Source organism: Aethalodelphis obliquidens, unplaced genomic scaffold, assembly GCF_003676395.1.
Source record: "Aethalodelphis obliquidens isolate GAN/ISIS:26980383/991018 unplaced genomic scaffold, ASM367639v1 scaffold23, whole genome shotgun sequence".
Lineage (NCBI taxonomy): Eukaryota > Metazoa > Chordata > Mammalia > Artiodactyla > Delphinidae > Aethalodelphis > Aethalodelphis obliquidens.
In genome coordinates, this window is record NW_020837967.1 from 14,602,401 (window position 1) to 14,622,317 (window position 19,917).

Sequence of the window (19,917 nt, forward strand, 5' to 3'; positions counted from 1 at the left end):
ACACACACACACACACACACACACACACACACACACACACACACACACATCCCTATATAACTTCTGTATGATCCTTCAATGCAGCTGGAAACAGAGGCTACAGAAGACCTGTCTGCCCAGGTCTAGGAAAGCTTTGCAGAGAAGGTCACTGTGGTCTCCTGATATAGATCATCAGTCTGGCTGCTCTCCTTTGGACATACCCCTAAAATGTTCTAAATTCTCTTAATTGGGCTTCCCTGGTGGCGCAGTGGTTGAGAGTCCGCCTGCCGATGCAGGGGACACGGGTTCGTGCCCCTGTCCGGGAAGATCCCACATGCCTCAGAGCAGCTGGGCCCATGAGCCATGGCCGCTGAGCCTGCGACACGTCCGGAGCCTGTGCTCTGCAACGGGAGAGGCCACAACAGTGAGAGGCCCGCGTACTGCAAAAAAAAAAAAAAAAAAAAATTGCATAGTACAACTGAGCAACACACCCACATTCTGGAGTTCAGCACTGTGGTATTCATGCTAGTTGACACTGGTTTAGCTTAGTACCTGTTTCTCAATCCCAGCATAAAACAAACAAACAAATAAATTCTCTTAATTTTTCACTGCATCTTATTTGCATTACCCTTCTTTTTACTGCAAAATAGCATTATTGACATCCTATTACTACCAGAAAGTGGAGTCATGAACACAGTACTTGACGACAAACACTTTCTGATTAAAATTAGAATTAAGGAACTATTAAACAATAGATATATTTGTCTAATACACTCTCCATAATTTTATAATGTCTTGCTGGTGTTGTCCTCTGTACTCCAGTCCTTGAGGAGCACAATCAAGGACTGAGAAACAATTCCAATCCTCAAGTTAACAAAAATCTAGCTTTTGCTTCCTTGGGTCACAGCAGTCTTGAGGGCAGCCAAAGGCATGTGTAACAGTGGCCGTTGCTCTCTGACAATCCCGAGGATCCTTCCATCCTTCCCCTGCTCTGATTTTATGTTAATAAAGCTGATAGAGTAGTATTAAAGTATCTAACTGCTGTTCTGTCTTATAAATTCTAATACTTCAAAACACTATAGCACAGTTTAAACTATCTGAACTTGGAATTTGTTCCGAGGTATACCTCTTCAAAGTCTGTGAAAGGTTTGTTGTACAAATTAGAAATAAAAACCAGATTTAAAAGAGGGATATATAAGTGCTTGAGAAAATAAACTTTTCTGTGTCAAGTCATGGCAATTTGCTTCTTATATATCTCCTAAAACATTGTTTCCAAAGATTTTTATTTTTATTAGTCTTTCATCTACTGGTTAAAATGGGTAACGGGGACAGAAAAAAAAGAGTGTTTGGTGATAAGGTTAAAACAAAATGCTCCCTTTGCTTTTGTTAGTATTCTCATTGTCAAAGCATACACTAATGTGTGCATTTATGGTTTATTATTCTCCGTTTCTTCTCATAAAGGAGAACACTAGCTAAGAAGATGCCTAAATGGGGGGAAGGTATGGCTTGAATAACCAACACAACTATATTATGCTTTCCCAAATCAATTCCAAGTCTGGCTGAAAGGCTGTTTGTGATGCTTTAACAAAAGGCAGACTTTTTCTGTGGACTGATTGCACGAAAGAATTATTAACAGAAACAACGTTAGTAGGCAATGTTTGGTATAAGGCATGATATTCGGTAACTGAGTATGGGCTCCAGGGTTATACTGTCAGAGTCTGAATCCTCACCTCATCATCCACCATCTGTGATCTGGGGCAAATCTCCTAACCTTGGTATTCCCCAATGAGGATGTAATCATGTCCACTGCATACCCACTCACAGCAGTGGGGCAAGGTTAGAGATGTAAAAGATGCTTAGAACAGTGCCAGGCATTAGATAAGAACTTAGTAAATGTAATTATTAATGATGTAGTTGAGGGTGCTGTCCATCATTGTACAAAACTGTTGAAGTTTGCGTGAACTGTCCAAGGAGGCAGGGGTATCGGCTGTGAAAGCCCATCCGGCCACTGAAGTTCCCAGAGGCCTTAGAGCACAGCCATCACAATTCATGGTCAGGTCTTCGAGTTTAAGAGCATGGAAATTTTGTTATCTTATGTTTCAGAGGCAGTTGAACTTTAGTGGGTAAATCCACAGTATTTAAACTCACAAGAGACTATGATTTGGCCTTGGAATCTTAGTGGTTAAGTATCAAGTCAACTGAACATTTATGTTAATGGGTCAACGCCTTCCTGCTAGGTGCATACAGGGAACCAGCATGGTGGGTGTTGAATCAGAGGAACGAGCAATAGTGGAAACTGCTCCCTCACCTGGGCAACCAAACCCAGTTCCCTGGAAGAGTGGGATGTCCCCAGGGTCTTGTTTTTCTGGACCCTTTTCATCAGCCTCAGAACTCAACCTTTAACTCTGTCATAGACTGCCAAAACTGCCATAGACTTTTTTTCTAGGAATGAAGCCTCTTAGGGACTTTATTTTCCTATCTTTCTCCCTCATCACAGATGTATGTATAAATAACGTACATATACAAAACTGTATGAATAAATATCGGCTTGCTCACCTTGCTCTAAAGATTTGCTATTTTGATTCAGGTTGTAAAGCAAATGAAAGGCCATTTTAGCGGTTTTCATTTTAACCTTTACCCTTTTGCAGATTTTAAGTGCTGTCTAGAGAGTCTGTACTAAAAGTCCATGCTCGAGTGGTGCAGTCTACTTCCTTCTGTTTATCTGTCTCCCTTTTCCTGTGCAATTGGCTTCTCGTGATCGGAGACCACTGACTTGGTAAACACATTCCAGCAGAAATCAAAAAAGCCTTTTATTTGCACTTAACGGCAGCATAAAAATCACTCAACTCATGATTCATCTCTTTTCACTGAATTCAGCTTTATAATTGTATGTTCCTTTAGACTGGTGCTGTCTATGGATACAGTAGCCACTGGCCACATGTGGTTATTTACATTTAAAATAACTAAAATTGTATTAATTAAAATCAACAATAAAAAAAAAAGGGAAAAATTCCGTTCCTCAGTCTCATCAGTTACACTTCGAGTGCTCAGGAGCCACATGGGGCCTGTGCCTGCCGCACTGGACAGTGCAGGGTCAGAACATTTCATCGCAGTTCTGTTGGGCAGCCTTATCCTAATAGTCTTATTTCCTTAACAGAGGTAGAAAAGCTCTACAAGAAAAGACTCTACAAGTCTATGGCTTCTCTAATTGACTGGGTTTAAAACTCAAAGCTTAGCCAAAACGCTTCCCCTTTCTTTCATTCTCTTTGTAAATAATTTTAGTTCATCGTTTATTCAGTACAGAGCACGAAATTATAATTTCACAACCAGCTTGTTGGTGACTGACTATGAGTTCTTCATGGGAAAGCAGATGGAATCTGTAATTACAGCACAGGATTATATATTTAGTCATGTGGCATTCTGTTATAGCTATCATTTTATTCTCGGCGCCCTTTTTAATAAAAAATTACTATAATGCCGCAGGCTCTGTAGGAGAAACACATGTCATGCCAAGTTTCTCCACTGTCTGCCAAACACTGGTATTTCTCCTCCTTTGACAGCCCTTACAGTGGTAACTCTCACGGTCTCAAAGTTCCTCTTAAGCTTCTTGTACCCCCATCACCTTTTTCTTAAGGATGACCAGAAGATATGGCAAAATACTGAAGTGTTTTCTGAACCACTGAAGGAGCATTAAAAGATATTTAAATGTATTTCCACCTACCCTGCTCCTTTGAGAATTGTAGCCATTCTGTGGAGATCACGAGAAATCTATGCTTCAACATAGTTTTTTCATTCACGTGCTAGTAAAATCAGCTTTAAAAATACTGAAATATCAGACGTCTCTGAAGTGGAAGTTCTAAAATGGAAGGAAAGGTAACCAGCCAGGATGCTAGGGAAACTGACTTAAGTGGAAAAGGTGATCTAAGGCTTTGATTCTCAAGGGTTTGGTGGTGGGTTGGGGGCCTTACAAGGGTAGGATGGTGACTGTGGACTCTCTCCCTGTAGAATGCACACCAAAATTTCTGCACATAATTTCAGAGAGACAAGCTGTCCCTGGAGCCCACTGATGGCTCCGTGAACCTCAGATTTGGAATCTTCTTTTCTGGCATCAACAGACAGTACAACAGTTAAGGCACTTCAAGGCCACAAATATAAAAAAAGAAGTTTCCAGAGGCACTTTAATATATTTCTTTATAGACATTTATTGAGGATTTCCATATATTGGGTATTGTTCTAGGTAGTGGAGATAGAGAAATAACAATCTTTTGTCTGAAGAAAGTCATTCATTTACTGGACAAATATTGAGTACATACTATATGCCAAGTATTCCTTTACATCCTGGGCATATAGATCAGGCCTCAAGGCAACTTACATTCTAGTGGCGGAAACAGTCAATTAACAAATAATGTAATTCAGGTAATGATAAGATCAATGAAATTTTACCTGAGTTTTGTTGAAAAAATCTAGAATTTTAATTCCAAATCATTATTAACTTTTTTCCTTATTATGTCATTACTTCAGAAATCCCTTCTTAAGAATTACACTGTGATTCAGACCATCATTATCATCCAGTTTAAATATCAATTTATCAATTTATTGATCCACCACTACTGTGTTTATATTTTGTCCTCCCCAATCTTGGCTTAAGTATTTGCCAAGTAATTTGTTTACGTGTACAGTTGATATACTTGTTGAGTTTGTGAATGCCTGAACATGTCTTTTTCATGTATGAATGATAACTTAGCAAGGTATAAATTTCTAGAGTCACAATCCTTTCCTCTGAACTCTGTTGATTATCCTCAATAGAGGGCTGGTGAAGGGAAGGTCTAGGTCACTTGCTGAGGCCTCATCTTTCCTTATTTTTCAGTAATATTCTGCTTCCTATTACATATTTTCTATTCAGTCAAACTCCTATTTTATCCACCATAAATGCAGCATTCATTCCCATTTTAAACCTTCCTGGTGTCATTTTTCCCATTTGAATATCCTTCCTCCTTATCTCAGCCTACCCCATTGTATCCATTCTTCAAATCACATCTAAAATTCTACCACCACCGCGGACCTTTCTCCATTTATCCCAGTTCAAATTAATTCCCCCTTCCGCATCACAACATTTATTGTCTCTGCCATATGTTTTTGTACTTCATAGTATCCTAGAATTTTACATCTAGAAGAGATCTGAGAGATATAATCCAACTCCCTAATTTTTCAGATTAAAAAAGATGCGGTTAGTGAGCTAGTGATGACTCCAAGTGCTCTGGCATTCTGGGGCTACCCTTTAATGCCTATCTAAGATGTTTCTCAAGCCTCAATCACCGGGTACTTTTAATAGTTCTTCCTTAAAATTTCTCTGAATTTCCAGGCCCTTATGCTCTCCTGGTCAGCGTTGCAGACAGCATCCTAGCCATTGCTCTAGGCTCTTCTAGAGGCCGTTTTTTCTCACTGGTTCATGTCACTGGAACCCGTAAGTGCAGCAAGCCTGGTGCATATGGCAGACTTTTACTGATGAATTGTCTCCCAAAGAGTCTAAGAGGCTTGAGACTTTGATAACTCTTTCAGCTTCTAGTACAGAGCTAGACATGCACAAACAACAGCTTCAATTTGGATGTTAGATAATGCTGTCCTAAAATCCAACAGCCATTTTCCCTCCAAGAGGTATTTTTATCCCAGCCACATCCTTTCGGGTCATTGCTTACTGCCATCTTCTCTATCTTTACTCTTTTAACCTCACACAGTTATATCTCCTTATTCAGAATAATCTATCTCTCCATCCTCTACCCAAAACTGAACATCAATTTTTGCTATGTCTCAAAACACATTAAGATGTCCATTTAGAAAGGGCCAACACAAAGAACCAGGTAAAGCTTTGAAATTCAATTTTTTTTTTCCTTTAACATAAGCAGAACCTCCTCCTCCATGGTCTCTGGAAATGGAAGAAAAATAGTGTAATAATTTGTTTTCTCCTTGACCAAACAAAACCCACGGGGGTCATGCATTTGTTATTGTTCATTTCAGCTCCACATGAATTCTCAGGATCTCACAGCAAGGTACAGGACTTCTTAGAGTCCTATACTTTTTCTTTATACTATATTACCTTTTCCCCTGTTCCAGATTTTATCCAGTTTTACATTTTGTGATATGCTGTTATCTTTTGCTTTTTAGTTATTTCACATATGTAATTCCTGCTTTTCAAGAGAGGGTGTAGTGGTTAGAAAGCAAGTACTGATCACTGAGACTGTCAGGGCATCTAATACATACAGGGTCTCAAGGATTCTTGTGTATTGGCTAAGAACTATACTAATATATGTTATTTAATGAGCATCTATTATGTGCCGGACAATGTGCTAAGTGATTTACATACATGATCTCTAATCCGCTCCTTAATCCTTTGCAATAGGTATTATTATACCCGTTATTCAGAGAAGGAAACTGAAATTCTAACAGCTTAAGTAACTAGTTTGGTTCCCTATGGCTAAAATGAGAGACTACACCTGCCGGATTCCAAAATACTTTGCTCTTCCCTCCATACTCCAGGAATTCCAAAGCCGCCAATGTTGACAACTGTGATAGTTTTTAAATAAAAATTTTACAGTGCACTTTGTGGGCAGTGACCACATCCTTTTTGTAAGACTATGCTCTCTTTAAGTTTCAACACACCACTCATGTTTTATGTGCTTTTAAAGCTTGTATGTGGCTCTGATATTTTTCTCTTTGAATTCTAGTTTGATCCCTTAACAATTGAAAGCAAAAAAGCAGCAACCGTGGTGTTAATGCTTAATTCTCCAGAAGAAGAAATTTTGGCTAAAGCATGTGAAGCCATTTATAGATTTGCTTTAAAAGGTTTGGATTTTTTTTCAGTTTATCTTTCTATTTCATTAGTTTCTTAAAAATACTTGCTACATAATGGGCACTTTTCTCTCCAGTCTTTAACTTACTTCCTGTCTGATGAATTCTTTCAATCAGTATATCATTTAATGCATCACCTGAAAGTAATATATCTCCCTATGTGCCTAACCCAGTCTTAAGGAGCAATTTAGTCAATGGGTAGAAGAGTCATTTTGAAGGCTTTATTGCAGTTTAAAAAACTGTAAATGTCACAGGAGCTGAAAGAGCTCCTAAGGATCAAGGCTGGAATAATTTGAGCAACAAAATAAACAAAGTATTGGATTTATAGCCCGATAATTTATATTAAAGAAGAAAATAAATATCCATAAGTCTATACAGACAAATAAATGATTGAATAAGTAAATAAATGGGAGAGAAAAGACAAATCTCCAATGCAGAAGGATCCCAATTTATGCAGATACTCTGCCCTTGAGGAGGTGGGATGCAACTTCTATTCTTTAGGGGCTGTGCATAGTGACATTTTTCCAAAGAGTGCAAGATGGACACAGGGGGAAAAGAGTAAGTTTGTAGCAGAGAAACCTGACAAACACTTCCTCTGCCAGGTGATCGAAATCAACATCAACAGAGATAAGTCATTTGATAATAAATGCCCTTGACATGACATAATGAAAATGGCATTTCTATGTTATTTTCCCCAAAACCTATAGCCCCAGTCTAAATATGATTTAAAAAAAAAATAAAACAAATTCCAATTCAGGGACATCCTCCAATTACCTAACCAGTACTCTCAAAACTGTCATAGCTATCAAAAACAAGGAAAGTCTGAGAAACTCTCACAGCCAACAGGAGCTAAGGACACACAGTGACTAAATGTCATGGGGGATCCTGGGTAGGATGCTGGAACAGAAAAAGAAAAACTAACAGGAAATCTGAATAAACTGTAGAATTTCATTAGTAATAACATATCATTATTGGTTCATTAACTGCATCAAATGTCCCTACTAATGTAAAATGTAAAATAATGGGAAACTGGGTGTGGGACACATGGGAAGTATCTGTGTTATCTTTGAAATTTTTCTGTAAGACTAAAACTGTTGTAAAATGTAAAGTTTACTAAAATGTTGTAAATGTTACAAATTAGATTCTGTTGAAAGACTTGTTCATAGAGGATTTACAAACATAAGAGATAGTTACATTTTAGTTCATTCCAAGTGGTGATAAAATCAGACTTTTATTATACTGTGTAACATTGAAATTGGAAATATTTGAAGAGTTTAGTGTAGCTTGGTATTTTTAACAAAACCTTTTTAAACTAAAATGGGAGCAATTTGATTTTAAAGAAATGGTACTTTAAAACATTGTTTGGACCGCCTGGAGGGGTGGGATAGGGAGGGTGGGAGGGAGGGAGATGCAAGAGGGAAGAGATATGGGAACATATGTATATGTATAACTGATTCACTTTGTTATAAAGCAGAAACTAACACACCATTGTAAAGCAATTATACCCCAATAAAGATGTTAAAAAAAAAAAACATTGTTTGGGGGACTTACATGAGAGAACAACAAATCATTCAATTAGCAAATGGTAAAATACTCACCTGGCTAGTCATCACCATCATCTCACTCTAGTCATCGTTGGGAATTCTGATAAAAACCAGAGTGGTTCTGGAAGGTATGGTTCATGAGTAGATTGTGTAGAATACTGGGTCAAATTTCAGGGAGATATTGGATCATGCATCTATAGCACAGAGTCATCACATGTCCTCTCTTTTTATATTGTAAGTCTCATGTTCAGTACTAGCAGTATTTTCTGAAATATTTTCTTAAGTTAAATGATGGGACTTTGCCTTCTTGCCAAGATGAAGTAAGGGGCCAGATTTAACCTCCTTACCAGAACAAGTAAGAAACCAGAAAAATATAAGAAATAAGAGTTGGCAACACACTGAATATCAGGCCATTGAGAAACAGGAAACAAAGGAAATTAGCCATCTGATTGCCCCAGCCTATTGATTTCAGAGAGTTTCCAGGCCACAGCCCAGGAAGGGGTAACCTGTGCAGAGCCTGGTGGACTCTCTGAGTTGAGACGATAGACCTGAAAATCCAGGAAGATGAAGGCAGCAAGTTTTCAGGACAGAGTAACAGAGAGGAAAGAGTTGCACAGAGAGAGAACTCAGGAGGTCTGTAAAGGCTCCCACTCAAGTGTTCAGCTTGATCCACATGTGTATGTGTGGGGACTACTTGAAGTCAGACAAAGCACCCAACAGGATCAGAGGTAACAGTGCCTAGTGCTCACACAGGGTCAGAAGTAGTGCCTGTTCGCATCAGCCAGACTGCAAAACCTCAAGATTCATGGAGAATTGTGCAAGTACACAGAAGGGTCTTGCCTCAATAGTTAGAAACAATTAGGCCTAGATTGAGCCCTGTTCTAGTACTATCAAATAAATATTTTAAAAGCAAACCTGAAAGGATCAAACTTTCTCCAGATAACTGTGTCCCAGAACAAACTTCAAGGTAACAACAATATCCATTACCCAACTAGGTAAAATTCACTATGTCTGGCACCCAGTAAAAAGTTACCAGGTGTGACAAAAAGCAGGAAAATACAATGCATAATGAGGATATAATTCAATTTGTAAATCAAAACTGACCCAATGTATTTGTAACTTGAGTCTCTGAATAAAGGAGTGAGGAACAGAATAAGTATTTCAGAAAATAATGGTTAAAATTTCCCCCAATTTGATGAAAACTCGAAGCCCCCAGATCCAAGAAGCTTAACGAAACTGAAGCACAATGAATATGAAGAGAACTACAAGGCACATTATAATCAAATTTCTTGAAAAGACTGATAAAGAGAAAATCTTAAAAGCATTCAGAGGAAAAAAATGTTACATTCAGGGTGACAAAAATAAGGATGACAACAGATTTATTATCACAAATGATGCAAGCAAGAAGTCAGTGGAGCAATATCTTTAAACTGAATCACTTTTCTGTGCACCTGAAACTAACACAACATTGTAAATCAACTATATTACAGTAAAAGTTAAAAAAAAAAAAAAGTATCGGAAAAAACCCCAAAACTTTCAACCTAGATTTCTACACCCTTCAAAAATATCTTTCAGAAACATAAGTGAAATAAAGTCTTTTTCAAACATTCAAAAACTGAAATAGTTCATTGCAAGCAGACCCGCACTACTAATTATATTAAGTAGGTCCTTCAGGCAGAAAGAAAATGGCACCAGATGGAAATATGGATCTACACAAAAGAATAAATACAGAACACTATAAATGGTAACATATAAGGGTTTTTTTGCTTATTATTTAAATCACTTAAAAAGCAAATTGGTTATTTTAAACAAAACTAATAATCATATATTGTGTAGTCTGAAACATGTAAAAGTAAGATATATGACAACAGAACCAAGGTAAAGAGGTGAAAAATGGAAGTATACTATTGTAAGTGTACTATATGTGAAGTAGTATACTACCACTTGAAAGAAGACTGTGCTAAGACATACACTACAGACCCTAATGCAACCACAAAAATAACAAAGCAATGATATCAAATAAGCCAACAAAGGAACAAAATGGAATCATAAAAAATTCAATTCATACAAAGAAGGCAGAAATGAAGAAAAGAAAAACAACAATGAGACACATAAGAAATAAGTAACAAGATGGTATATTTAAACCTAACCACATCAATAATCAAATTAAATGTAAATGGTCTGGATACATCAATTAACAGGGAGAGAGTGTTTTATTAGGAAAAAAGCAAGACCAAACTGCATGATGCCTTCAAGAAATGCACTTAGAATATAATGACACAAATAACTTGAAAGTAAAAGGATGAAAAAGGATATCCTATGCTAGCACTAATCAAAAGAAAGCTGAAATAGCCATATCAATATCACAAAAATAGACAAAAAAAGGAGTGGTACCAGAGATAAACATGGCCATCTTATAATAATAATAAAGGGGTCAATTAATCAAGATGCTATGAAAAATCCTAAACAATTAATGTACTTAATATCAGACTTTCAGATTACATGAAGCTAGAAATGCAAGGAGAAATAGACATCTACAATTATAGCTGAGGATTTTGATACTCTTCTCTCAATAAATGAAAGAACCAGTAGACAGTAAATCTGTAAGGATATAGAAGATTTGAACAGCAATATAAATTAATTTAACCTAATTTATATTTATAGAACACTCCAAGAACAGCAGCACTTTTCAAGTGCATACAGGACATTTATCAAAATGGATTATATTCTGGGCCATAACACAAGCTTTAATAAATTTAAAAGAATTCCATTCATACAAAATATATGCTATTCCACATTAGAATTAAATTAAAAATCAATAACACAAAGAACTCTGGACAATCACTAAATAGTCGGAAAGCAAATAACACACTTCTAAATAACCTGCGAGTAGGGGCTTCCGTGGTGGCGCAGTGGTTGAGAATCCGCCTGCCAATGCAGGGTACATGAGTTCGATCCCTGGTCCGGGAAGATCCCACATGCTGTGGAGCAACTAAGCCTGTGCGCCACAACTGCTGAGCCTGTGCTCTAGAGCCCATGAGCCACAACTACTGAGCCCGCATGCCACAACTACTAAAGCCCGCACGCCTAGAGCCCGTGCTCCACAACGAGAGAAGCCACCGCAATGAGAAGCCCATGCACTGCAATGAAGGGTAAACCCCGCTCACTGCAACTAGAGAAAGCCCGCGTGCAGCAACGAAGACCCAACACAGCCAAAAATAAATAAAATTTTTTAAAAAAATAATAATAAATAACCTGTGAGTGAAAGTAGAAATCAGAAGGAAAATCCAAATTAAAAATGAAAACACAGCATATAAAAACTTGTAGGATGCTACTAAAAGAGTATTTAGAGAGAAATTTATTGCACCAAGTGCCTGTTAGAAAACAAGAACATCTCTCAATGACCTGAGCTTCCACTTTAAGAAAATAGAAAAACAAGAGCTAATTAAACCCAGGCATCAGTAATATGGATATAATATACGCCTGAGCAAAAATCAATGAAACAGAAAACAGAAAAACAGTGGACAAAAGCAGTGAAATGAAAATGTCTAGCCAGATTGATAAGTAAAAAGAGAGAAGACAAATTATTGATATGAGGAATAAGAACATCACTATAGCTCCTATAGATATTAAAAGGATAATCTAAATGTTATGAACAATTTAATGCCAATAAATTCTACAACTTAGATGAATTGGGCAAATTCATTTTAAGACACAAACTCTCAAAGCTCATTAAAGAAAAATAGATAGCCTGAATAGCCCCTTATCTATTACAAAAATGGAAATTTGTAATTTAAAAATCTCACAAAGAATACTTTAGGTCCAGATGTTTTCACTGCTGAACTCTGCCATACACTTATGGAAGAAATAATACCAATTGTACACAAACTCTTTTAGAAAATTGAAAAAGATGGAATATTTCTCTATTGATTCTATGAAGCCACCATTTATTTAAGTATCCTAAAATTTATCCTTAAATTAAAATTTGGGACTTCCCTGGCGGTCCAGTGGTTAAGACTCTGTTCTTCCAATGTAGGGGGCGAGGGTTCCATCCCTGATCAGGGAACTAAGATCCCACATGCTGCGTGGCGCAGCAAAAAAAAAAAAAAAAAAAATTTATTTGACAAAATATTTTCATCTAAGAAATTCACTTTTAGAACCCCAATAAAATGCAAACATTATGGAAGGTTTGAGAAGGACGTTTGTAATAGTCAATAATGCATATTTCAGCATATTCTTATCAAGTGACAGATTTAATCATTTAGATACAGGGCAGTTCCACAGGCTATAGGAGGGTACAAGTCTGTGTTCAGAGAACTGAGTTATCAGAATGAACCTATAACTTCAAGTATAAAATATTTTAATTTTAAAAGAAAACTGAGGCAAAAATGTTTAAAAGACTTTATTTTACTCAAATTAATTTTGAAAATGAAATTTGCATTTTCATAGCTGGTGAAATTGAAAAGCTGAAGTTAATCAGGACCTAAATATTATTCCAGACTTTGCAGAATGATATCCCACTTATTGGGGTAGGGATAAACTGCTTTTACAGTTAGGCCAGATGCTGGCCTTCACTGACCTTCTGGTTCTGGGGCTTCTTGCCACAGCTAAGGAATCCCAGTAACCCCGGTGGCTCTGCTTTGTGTGTGTGCCTCCACGCTGGCTGCAGGCAAATCCACTGGGTGAAAAATGAGCACCCTAAACTCCACCACACTTGAATTTGAAGAGGGGACTCTGTGTGTTAATTTTTATAATTAATTATGCAAGTAAGTATTATTGAGTTTCCATTACATGCCTGGCACTGTGTTAGGCACGACGTTATAAGAGAATAGAACAGAAAGGGTATCTGTCTTCATGGAAAGTTAAGTAACAGGGGTGTAAGCGAACAATGCACGGAGATCGTTGAGTGGTATGAAGGAAATAAAGCAGCATAAAGAGATATCAGAAAGACTGGGATGTAGTGATGACATTAGGCAGGGTGATCAGAAGAGACCCCTCGGGAGGTTCAGTGTGAGCTAAGAACCAAATGAGGAAGCCAGCTTTGTAAACATCCAGGGAAGGGAGAGTAGCAAGTCCAGGATACCTGAGCTCTAAGGTTTATTCTGAGAGAAATACGTGTGGAAGCAGAGGAATGTGAAAGACAAATAAGATATTGGAATGACAAAGAAGAACTTTGATGAGATTGCTATCCATGTCTGATTTTATTTTACCTGTGATGTTAGGTGAAGAAAATAAAGCAACCCTCCTTGAACTTGGAGCTGTGGAACCGTTAACTAAGCTGCTCAACCACGAAGACAAAATTGTGAGAAGAAACGCTACTATGATATTTGGAATTCTGGCTTCTAATAGTAAGTATCTGCTTTTAAAACTAATCAAATAATCTCACATGATGCATTATACTTTTAAATTTAACCTTAAGGGACTCGTTTTAATTTTATTTAAGCTGACTTTAATGTCAACAAGAAAGTTAAATAAGTGTAATGTGCAACAAATGTATGATTTCATATTTTAAGTGATATTTTTAAATATAAAAATATGTGCACATATATCCATGGAAAAACTCTCAGAGTTGGTGATGTAGTATATTCCAGTCTTACAAGTTAGAACAATCATTGTCTCTTAAAATTAAAATACTTTTTTTCTTGAGTTAGGATAGTGTAATTTGAATGTGTGCCTGTGTAAGTTACACTTCACGTGTATTTCATTGTAACAAGCCCAGAGTAAGAAGTTTTGATACACTTATTTTTTGAAGCTGCAAGCTATATTTTGCCAAACATAAATTTAGATATGTATTTACTCCTTAAATCAGATCTATTACTTGCTTTACTATTTTCACATATTTAATATGGTGGAATAACAGTATTACTTAAAATATGCTGTCACTTCTATTAGAATATCAGTTTGACTAAAACCATGCAATACAGGCAGTCCCTGACTAGTGAACAGGACGTGTTTTCCGTTTGTAAGTCATTTTCATGTTACGGTGGTAGATTTTCGAGTTGGACAACAAAAGCCTTGTTATTTATAATAAAAAATGACTTTCTTGGTGGAGACTGAATTCTGTCATGAAACTTGGGCTCATAGGAATAAACATGTCTCTATCATGGCACGTGGCTAAAATCATCCTACCTTCTCCTTTTTACCATGGTCTCAGCAAACACACAAGCACAGATTCCTCCTTCAGCTTCCTGCACTGTCCCAGCTCACATACCCTGGACCCTCTGTGATGCAATGGGGGCCCCTCATTCCATGGTGTCCAGCAGGGACTGTGGCCTTGGTATTTTCAGAGACAGTTATGAGTGGAGGAAGGGGGAAGGGAGGGGAAGGAGAGCCTTCTCTGGCATCTGTGGCATCACAGCCTCAGCTGCGGAGACCACGTGAACAGTACCTGCAGTGTTATGGGGTTGGCGGGGGCACTTTGCAGTTAGTGGTAGGGTTTCTGGTGGAAACTCCAGGGGCCCTAGCAGTGGCTGTGCTACAAGGCGGGGGCTCTGGGAGTATTTCCGGGAAGGACGGCAGGATGAGGACAGTCAGTGGGCAGTGGATATTCCACCAATGGAGATTACAATAACATTGGTCAACACTTACAAAGTACTTACAATGTGCCAGGCACTGTCGTACATAGTATTTATATATTAAATCGCTTAATGAGGTTGGTGCTATTATTTCCTTTACATATGAGGTGACTGAGGCACAGAGAAGTTAAAATAAAGTAGTAATCATTCGTATTGTGGGGCCTTCATAAATCTGTCTCGGGTTGTCTGTAGACTAATTCTGCCATATTGAATGTGCCATATAGAATTATTTATAACCAAAACAGGGAAAATATTTAAATTTGTTCCGTTTTATTCTGCATGCATACCACAGAGTTTGAAAACCAAAGGTGCTTTGTAACACCCCATGTGCAACTCCTTATTTTATTTTATTTATTTTAATTAATTAATTTATCTTTGGCTGTGTTGGGTCTTCGTTGCTGCACGCAGGCTTTCTCTAGTTGTGGCGAGCGTGGGCTATTCTTTGTTGCGGTGCACGTGCTTCTCATTGCGGTGGCTTCTCTTGTTGCAGAGCACGGGCTCTAGGCGCACGGGCTTCAGTACTTGTGGCATGTGGGCTCAGTAGTTGTGGCTCGCAGGCTCTGGAGCGCAGGCTCAGTAGTGGTGGCGCACGGGCTTGGTTGCTCTGCGGCATGTGGGATCTTCCCAGACCAGGGCTCGAACCCGTGTCCCCAGCATGGGCAGGTGGATTCTTAACTACTGCACCACCAGGGAAGTCAAACTCCTTTTTTTTTTGCGGTACGCGGGCCTCTCACTGTTGTGGCCTCTCCCATTGCGGAGCACAGGCTCCGGACGCGCAGGCTCAGCGGCCATGGCTCACGGGCCCAGCCGCTCCGCGGCATGTGGGATCTTCCCGGACCGGGGCACAAACCCGTGTCCCCTGCATCGGCAGGCGGACTCTCAACCACTGTGCCACCAGGGAAGCCCCAACTCCTTAAACATAAGAAAGATCCCTCGAAGGATTGGGTTCCTTGCCCAAAGTCATGCAGGTGGCTAGTAGCAGAACTGAGATGAGAGCTAAATTACAACTTTACTCTCTGACTCATAGTTCAGTAGACCTTCTGTTCACTAAAATCTTTTACGATCCTTAACATTAGTGTCCATGCTAAGTCAGATTCTCCTTCTAAATGATTTAGAAAGGAGAGTTATAATTTCCTGTTTACATTTGTATTTTCAATTTAATATCTAGGTCTCTGTGATTTTTTCCCTTTTTATGTTAATTTCTGTTATTCATTTTATTTTGTATTTTCATCTTCTAATATATACAAGTTTATCATCTGTGAAACCCTACAATTTGTTTGCAAATTTTTCTAAGTAGGTTTTTAAGTTGAATTTCATGAGTTTCTAAAGGAGTCTGTGGCCCCCAAATGTAAAGAATACTGTTACATTTGGGTGCTAAATGAGATGGCTCCCTTAGACCTGTCAAACCACAGTCTGTAAGCTGGCTGGCTGGTCTGTAACCAGCTCTAGAACCAGTGCAGTCTGCAACTGCAAAGCTTAACCATGGAAAGACCTTTGCTGTCTTCAAGGTCTCCACTGAGTGCCTGGGTCTCAAGTATACTGCATGAACTTGTAAGGACCTTCTTTTGATTCTGTGAAGTGGGTGAAAAAAATCAAACCATTATTGGGATTAACTTACCTGATTTTCTATTTGAACTATCTGATGACATGGATAAAACACATGGCATCCTCAACTGCTTGCAGAGCTCCTTTTTTGGTAAGAGAGCCAATACAATAGCTAGTGCTTCACTTTTCATACATGTCCAAGGAAACTTGGAATAAAAAATAAGCAACAAGTCTTTTGACCTAAATGCAAAGTCATGTTTCCAGACCAGTATGTAAATAAATGCACCTCTGAACCTGCATGGTTAAATCACCATCTTTGGACAGTCTTAAAATAACTGATGCTTCTTCAGAAATTTGTATTTTCGTACGGTTTTCCACCACTATGCTCATAGTGGATGAACCAACAGAATGTTCCAACATTCCAGGTGCTAAAGGATTGCTATGAGAACCATCTTTTCCCTTTTGCAGTTGCAAATAAATTTTTTTTTTTCTAGAGTGATTGAGCTATGTGTTTGTGCCATGCTTGGGTCATTCAAGATAGGAATTTAAATTACTTTGTTAAACCTTTTTATCAAACAGGAGCTGCTGGGGCTTCCCTGGTGGCGCAGTGGTTGAGAGTCCGCCTGCCGATGCAGGGGACACGGGTTCGTGCCCCGGTCCGGGAAGATCCCACATGCCGCGGAGCGGCTGGGCCCTCTCAACAGTGAGAGGCCCGTGTACCGCAAAAAAAAAAACAAAAACAGAAGCTGCTATCTTCTTTCACCTTCCAGTTTGTATTTAGTTCAATGAGGCCATACAACAGAGACTCATTTAATGGAGAGGGTTCAGCTAAAGAGAGAGTTCATTAGGATCCTCATGAGGAGAAGTAGCCTTGGAAGCCCAGACATTACATTACTTAAGGCAGCAGTCCCCAACCTTTTTGGCCCCAGGGACAGGTTTCGTGGAAGACAGTTTTTCCACAGACCAGGTTGGGGGGCTGGCGGGGAGGTCAGGGGATGGTTTTGGGATGATTCAAGTGCATTACATTTATTGTGTACTTTATTTCTATTATTATTACATTGTAATACATAATGAAATAATTATACAACTCACCATAATGCTGTCAGGAGGCAGAGCTCAGGCGGTAATGTGAACGATGGGGAGCGGCTATAAATACAGATGAAGCTTCGCTCACCCTCCTCTCACCTCCTGCTGTGCAGCCCAGTTCCTAACAGGCCACGGATCAGTACCGTTCTGTGGCTTAAACGCCTGATTAAGGCAATCTGAAGAGTTTGCCATCTTAGGAAAAGGTTGATGTAAAAGAGTATACAAGATCAAGAGTAAATTAGGTGGTCAATATTATGCAACAAAAAAACTGTAAATAAGAATTAATCCAAGAGCATGGGATATCTTTCCTTTTTTTTTTTTTTTTTTTTTTTTGCGGTACACGGGCCTCTCACTGTTGTGGCCTCGCCCATTGCGGAGCACAGGCTCCGGACGTGCAGGCCCAGCAGCCATGGCTCACAGGCCCTGCCACTCCGCAGCATGTGGGATCTTCCTGGACCAGGACACGAACCCGCGTCCCCTGCATCGGCAGGCGGACCCTCAACCACTGCGCCACCAGGGAAGCCTCATTTCTTTTTTTAAAATTTATTTATTTATTTTGGGGGGTCATCCTTGCTGCACGCAGGCTTTCTCTCTAGTTGCGGCAAGCAGGGGCTACTCTTCGTTGTGCGCAGGCTTTTCTCGTTGCAGTGGCTTCTCTTGTTGTGAAGCATGGGCTCTAGGAGCATGGGCATCAGTAGTTGTGGCATGCAGGCTCAATAGTTGTGGCACACGGGCTTAGTTGCTCCACGGCACGTGGGATCTTCCCGGAGCAGGGATCGAACCCGTGTCCCCTGCATTGGCAGGAGGATTCTTAACCACTGAGCGACCAGGGAAGTGTCTCCATTTCGTTGAATCATCTTCAGTTTCTTTTATTAGTGTTTTATAGTTCTCAGCATATAAGTCTTTCACCTCCTTGGTCAAGTTTATTCCTAAGTACTTTATTTTTTGGATGCGATTTTAAAATGGATTTTTTTTTTTACATTCCCTTTCTAATATTTCATTGTTCGTGTAAAGAAATGCAACAATTACTGTATGTTAATCTTGTATCCTGCTACCTTGCTGAATTCACTTATCGCTTAATTCTAGTAGTTTTTTGTGTGGAGTCTTAGAGATTATCATACTAAGAGAAGTAATTCAGAAAGAGAAAGACAAATATCATATGACTCCACTTACATGAGGAATCTAAAATATGACACAAATGAACTTATCTATGAAACAGAAACACACTCCCAGACAGAGAGAACAGTCTTGTGGTTGCCAAGGGGGATGGGGGTGGGAGAGGGATGGATTGAGAGTTTGGGATTAGCAGATGCAGACTATTATGTATAGAATGGCTAAACAACAAGGTCCAACTGTATAGCACAGGGAACTGTATTCAATATCTTGTAATAAACCATAATGGAAAAAAATACGTATATATTTGTGTAACTGAATCACTTTGCTGTGCAGCAGAAACGAACATAACATTGTAAGTCAACTATACTTCAATAAAATAACTTTTTTAAAAAAGGAATGCACTTAAAACAGATGGCATGGGAACTACAATCCTGAAGCTGTGGAACAAAAACCACATTCACAGAAAGATAGACAAGATGAAAAGGCAGAGGGCTATGTACCAGATGAAGGAACAAGATAAAACCCCAGGAAAACAACTAAATGAAGTGGAGATAGGCAACCTTCCAGAAAAAGAATTCAGAATAATGATAGTGAACATGATCTAGGACCTCAGAAAAAGAATGGAGGCAAAGATCGAGAAGATGCAAGAAATGTTTAACACAGGCCTAGAGGAATTAAAGAACAAACAAACAGAGATGAACAATACAATAACTGAAATGAAAACTACACTAGAAGGAATCAATAGCAGAATAACTGAGGCGGAAGAACAGATAAGTGACCCGGAAGACAGAATGGTGGAATTCACTGATGTGGAACACAATAAAGAAAAAAGAATGAAAAGAGATGAAGACAGCCTAAGAGACCTCTGGGACAACATTAAACGCAACAACATTCACATTGTAGGGGTCCCAGAAGGAGAAGAGAGAGAGAAAGGACCCGAGAAAATATTGGAAGAGATTATAGTCGAAAACTTCTCTAACAGGGAAAGGGAAATAGCCACCCAAGTCCAGGAAGCTCAGCGAGTCCCATACAGGATAAACCCAAGGAGAAACATGCCGAGACATGAATCAAATTGGCAAAAATAAAAGACAAAGAAAAATTATTGAAAGCAGCAAGAGAAAAATGACAAATAACATACAAGGGAACTCCCATCAGGTTAACAGCTGATTTCTCAGCAGAAACTCTACAAGCCAGAAGGGAGTGGCATGATATACTTAAAGTGATGA

General features: G+C 38.8%; 1 protein-coding gene across 3 annotated transcripts in view; it reads left to right on the top strand.

The window, feature by feature from the left end:
- Positions 1 to 19,917, top strand: part of ARMC3 (armadillo repeat containing 3) — a 91,224-nt gene that overhangs the window by 2,620 nt on the left and 68,687 nt on the right. For 2 of the 3 annotated variants that reach the window (XM_027122103.1, XM_027122102.1), the window contains exons 2-3: positions 6,702 to 6,819; positions 13,592 to 13,717. In XM_027122103.1, the coding sequence (XP_026977904.1) occupies positions 6,702 to 6,819; positions 13,592 to 13,717 (244 nt within the window). The remainder of the gene's footprint in view (positions 1 to 6,701; positions 6,820 to 13,591; positions 13,718 to 19,917) is intronic. The other variant, XM_027122104.1, reaches the window with a different exon arrangement.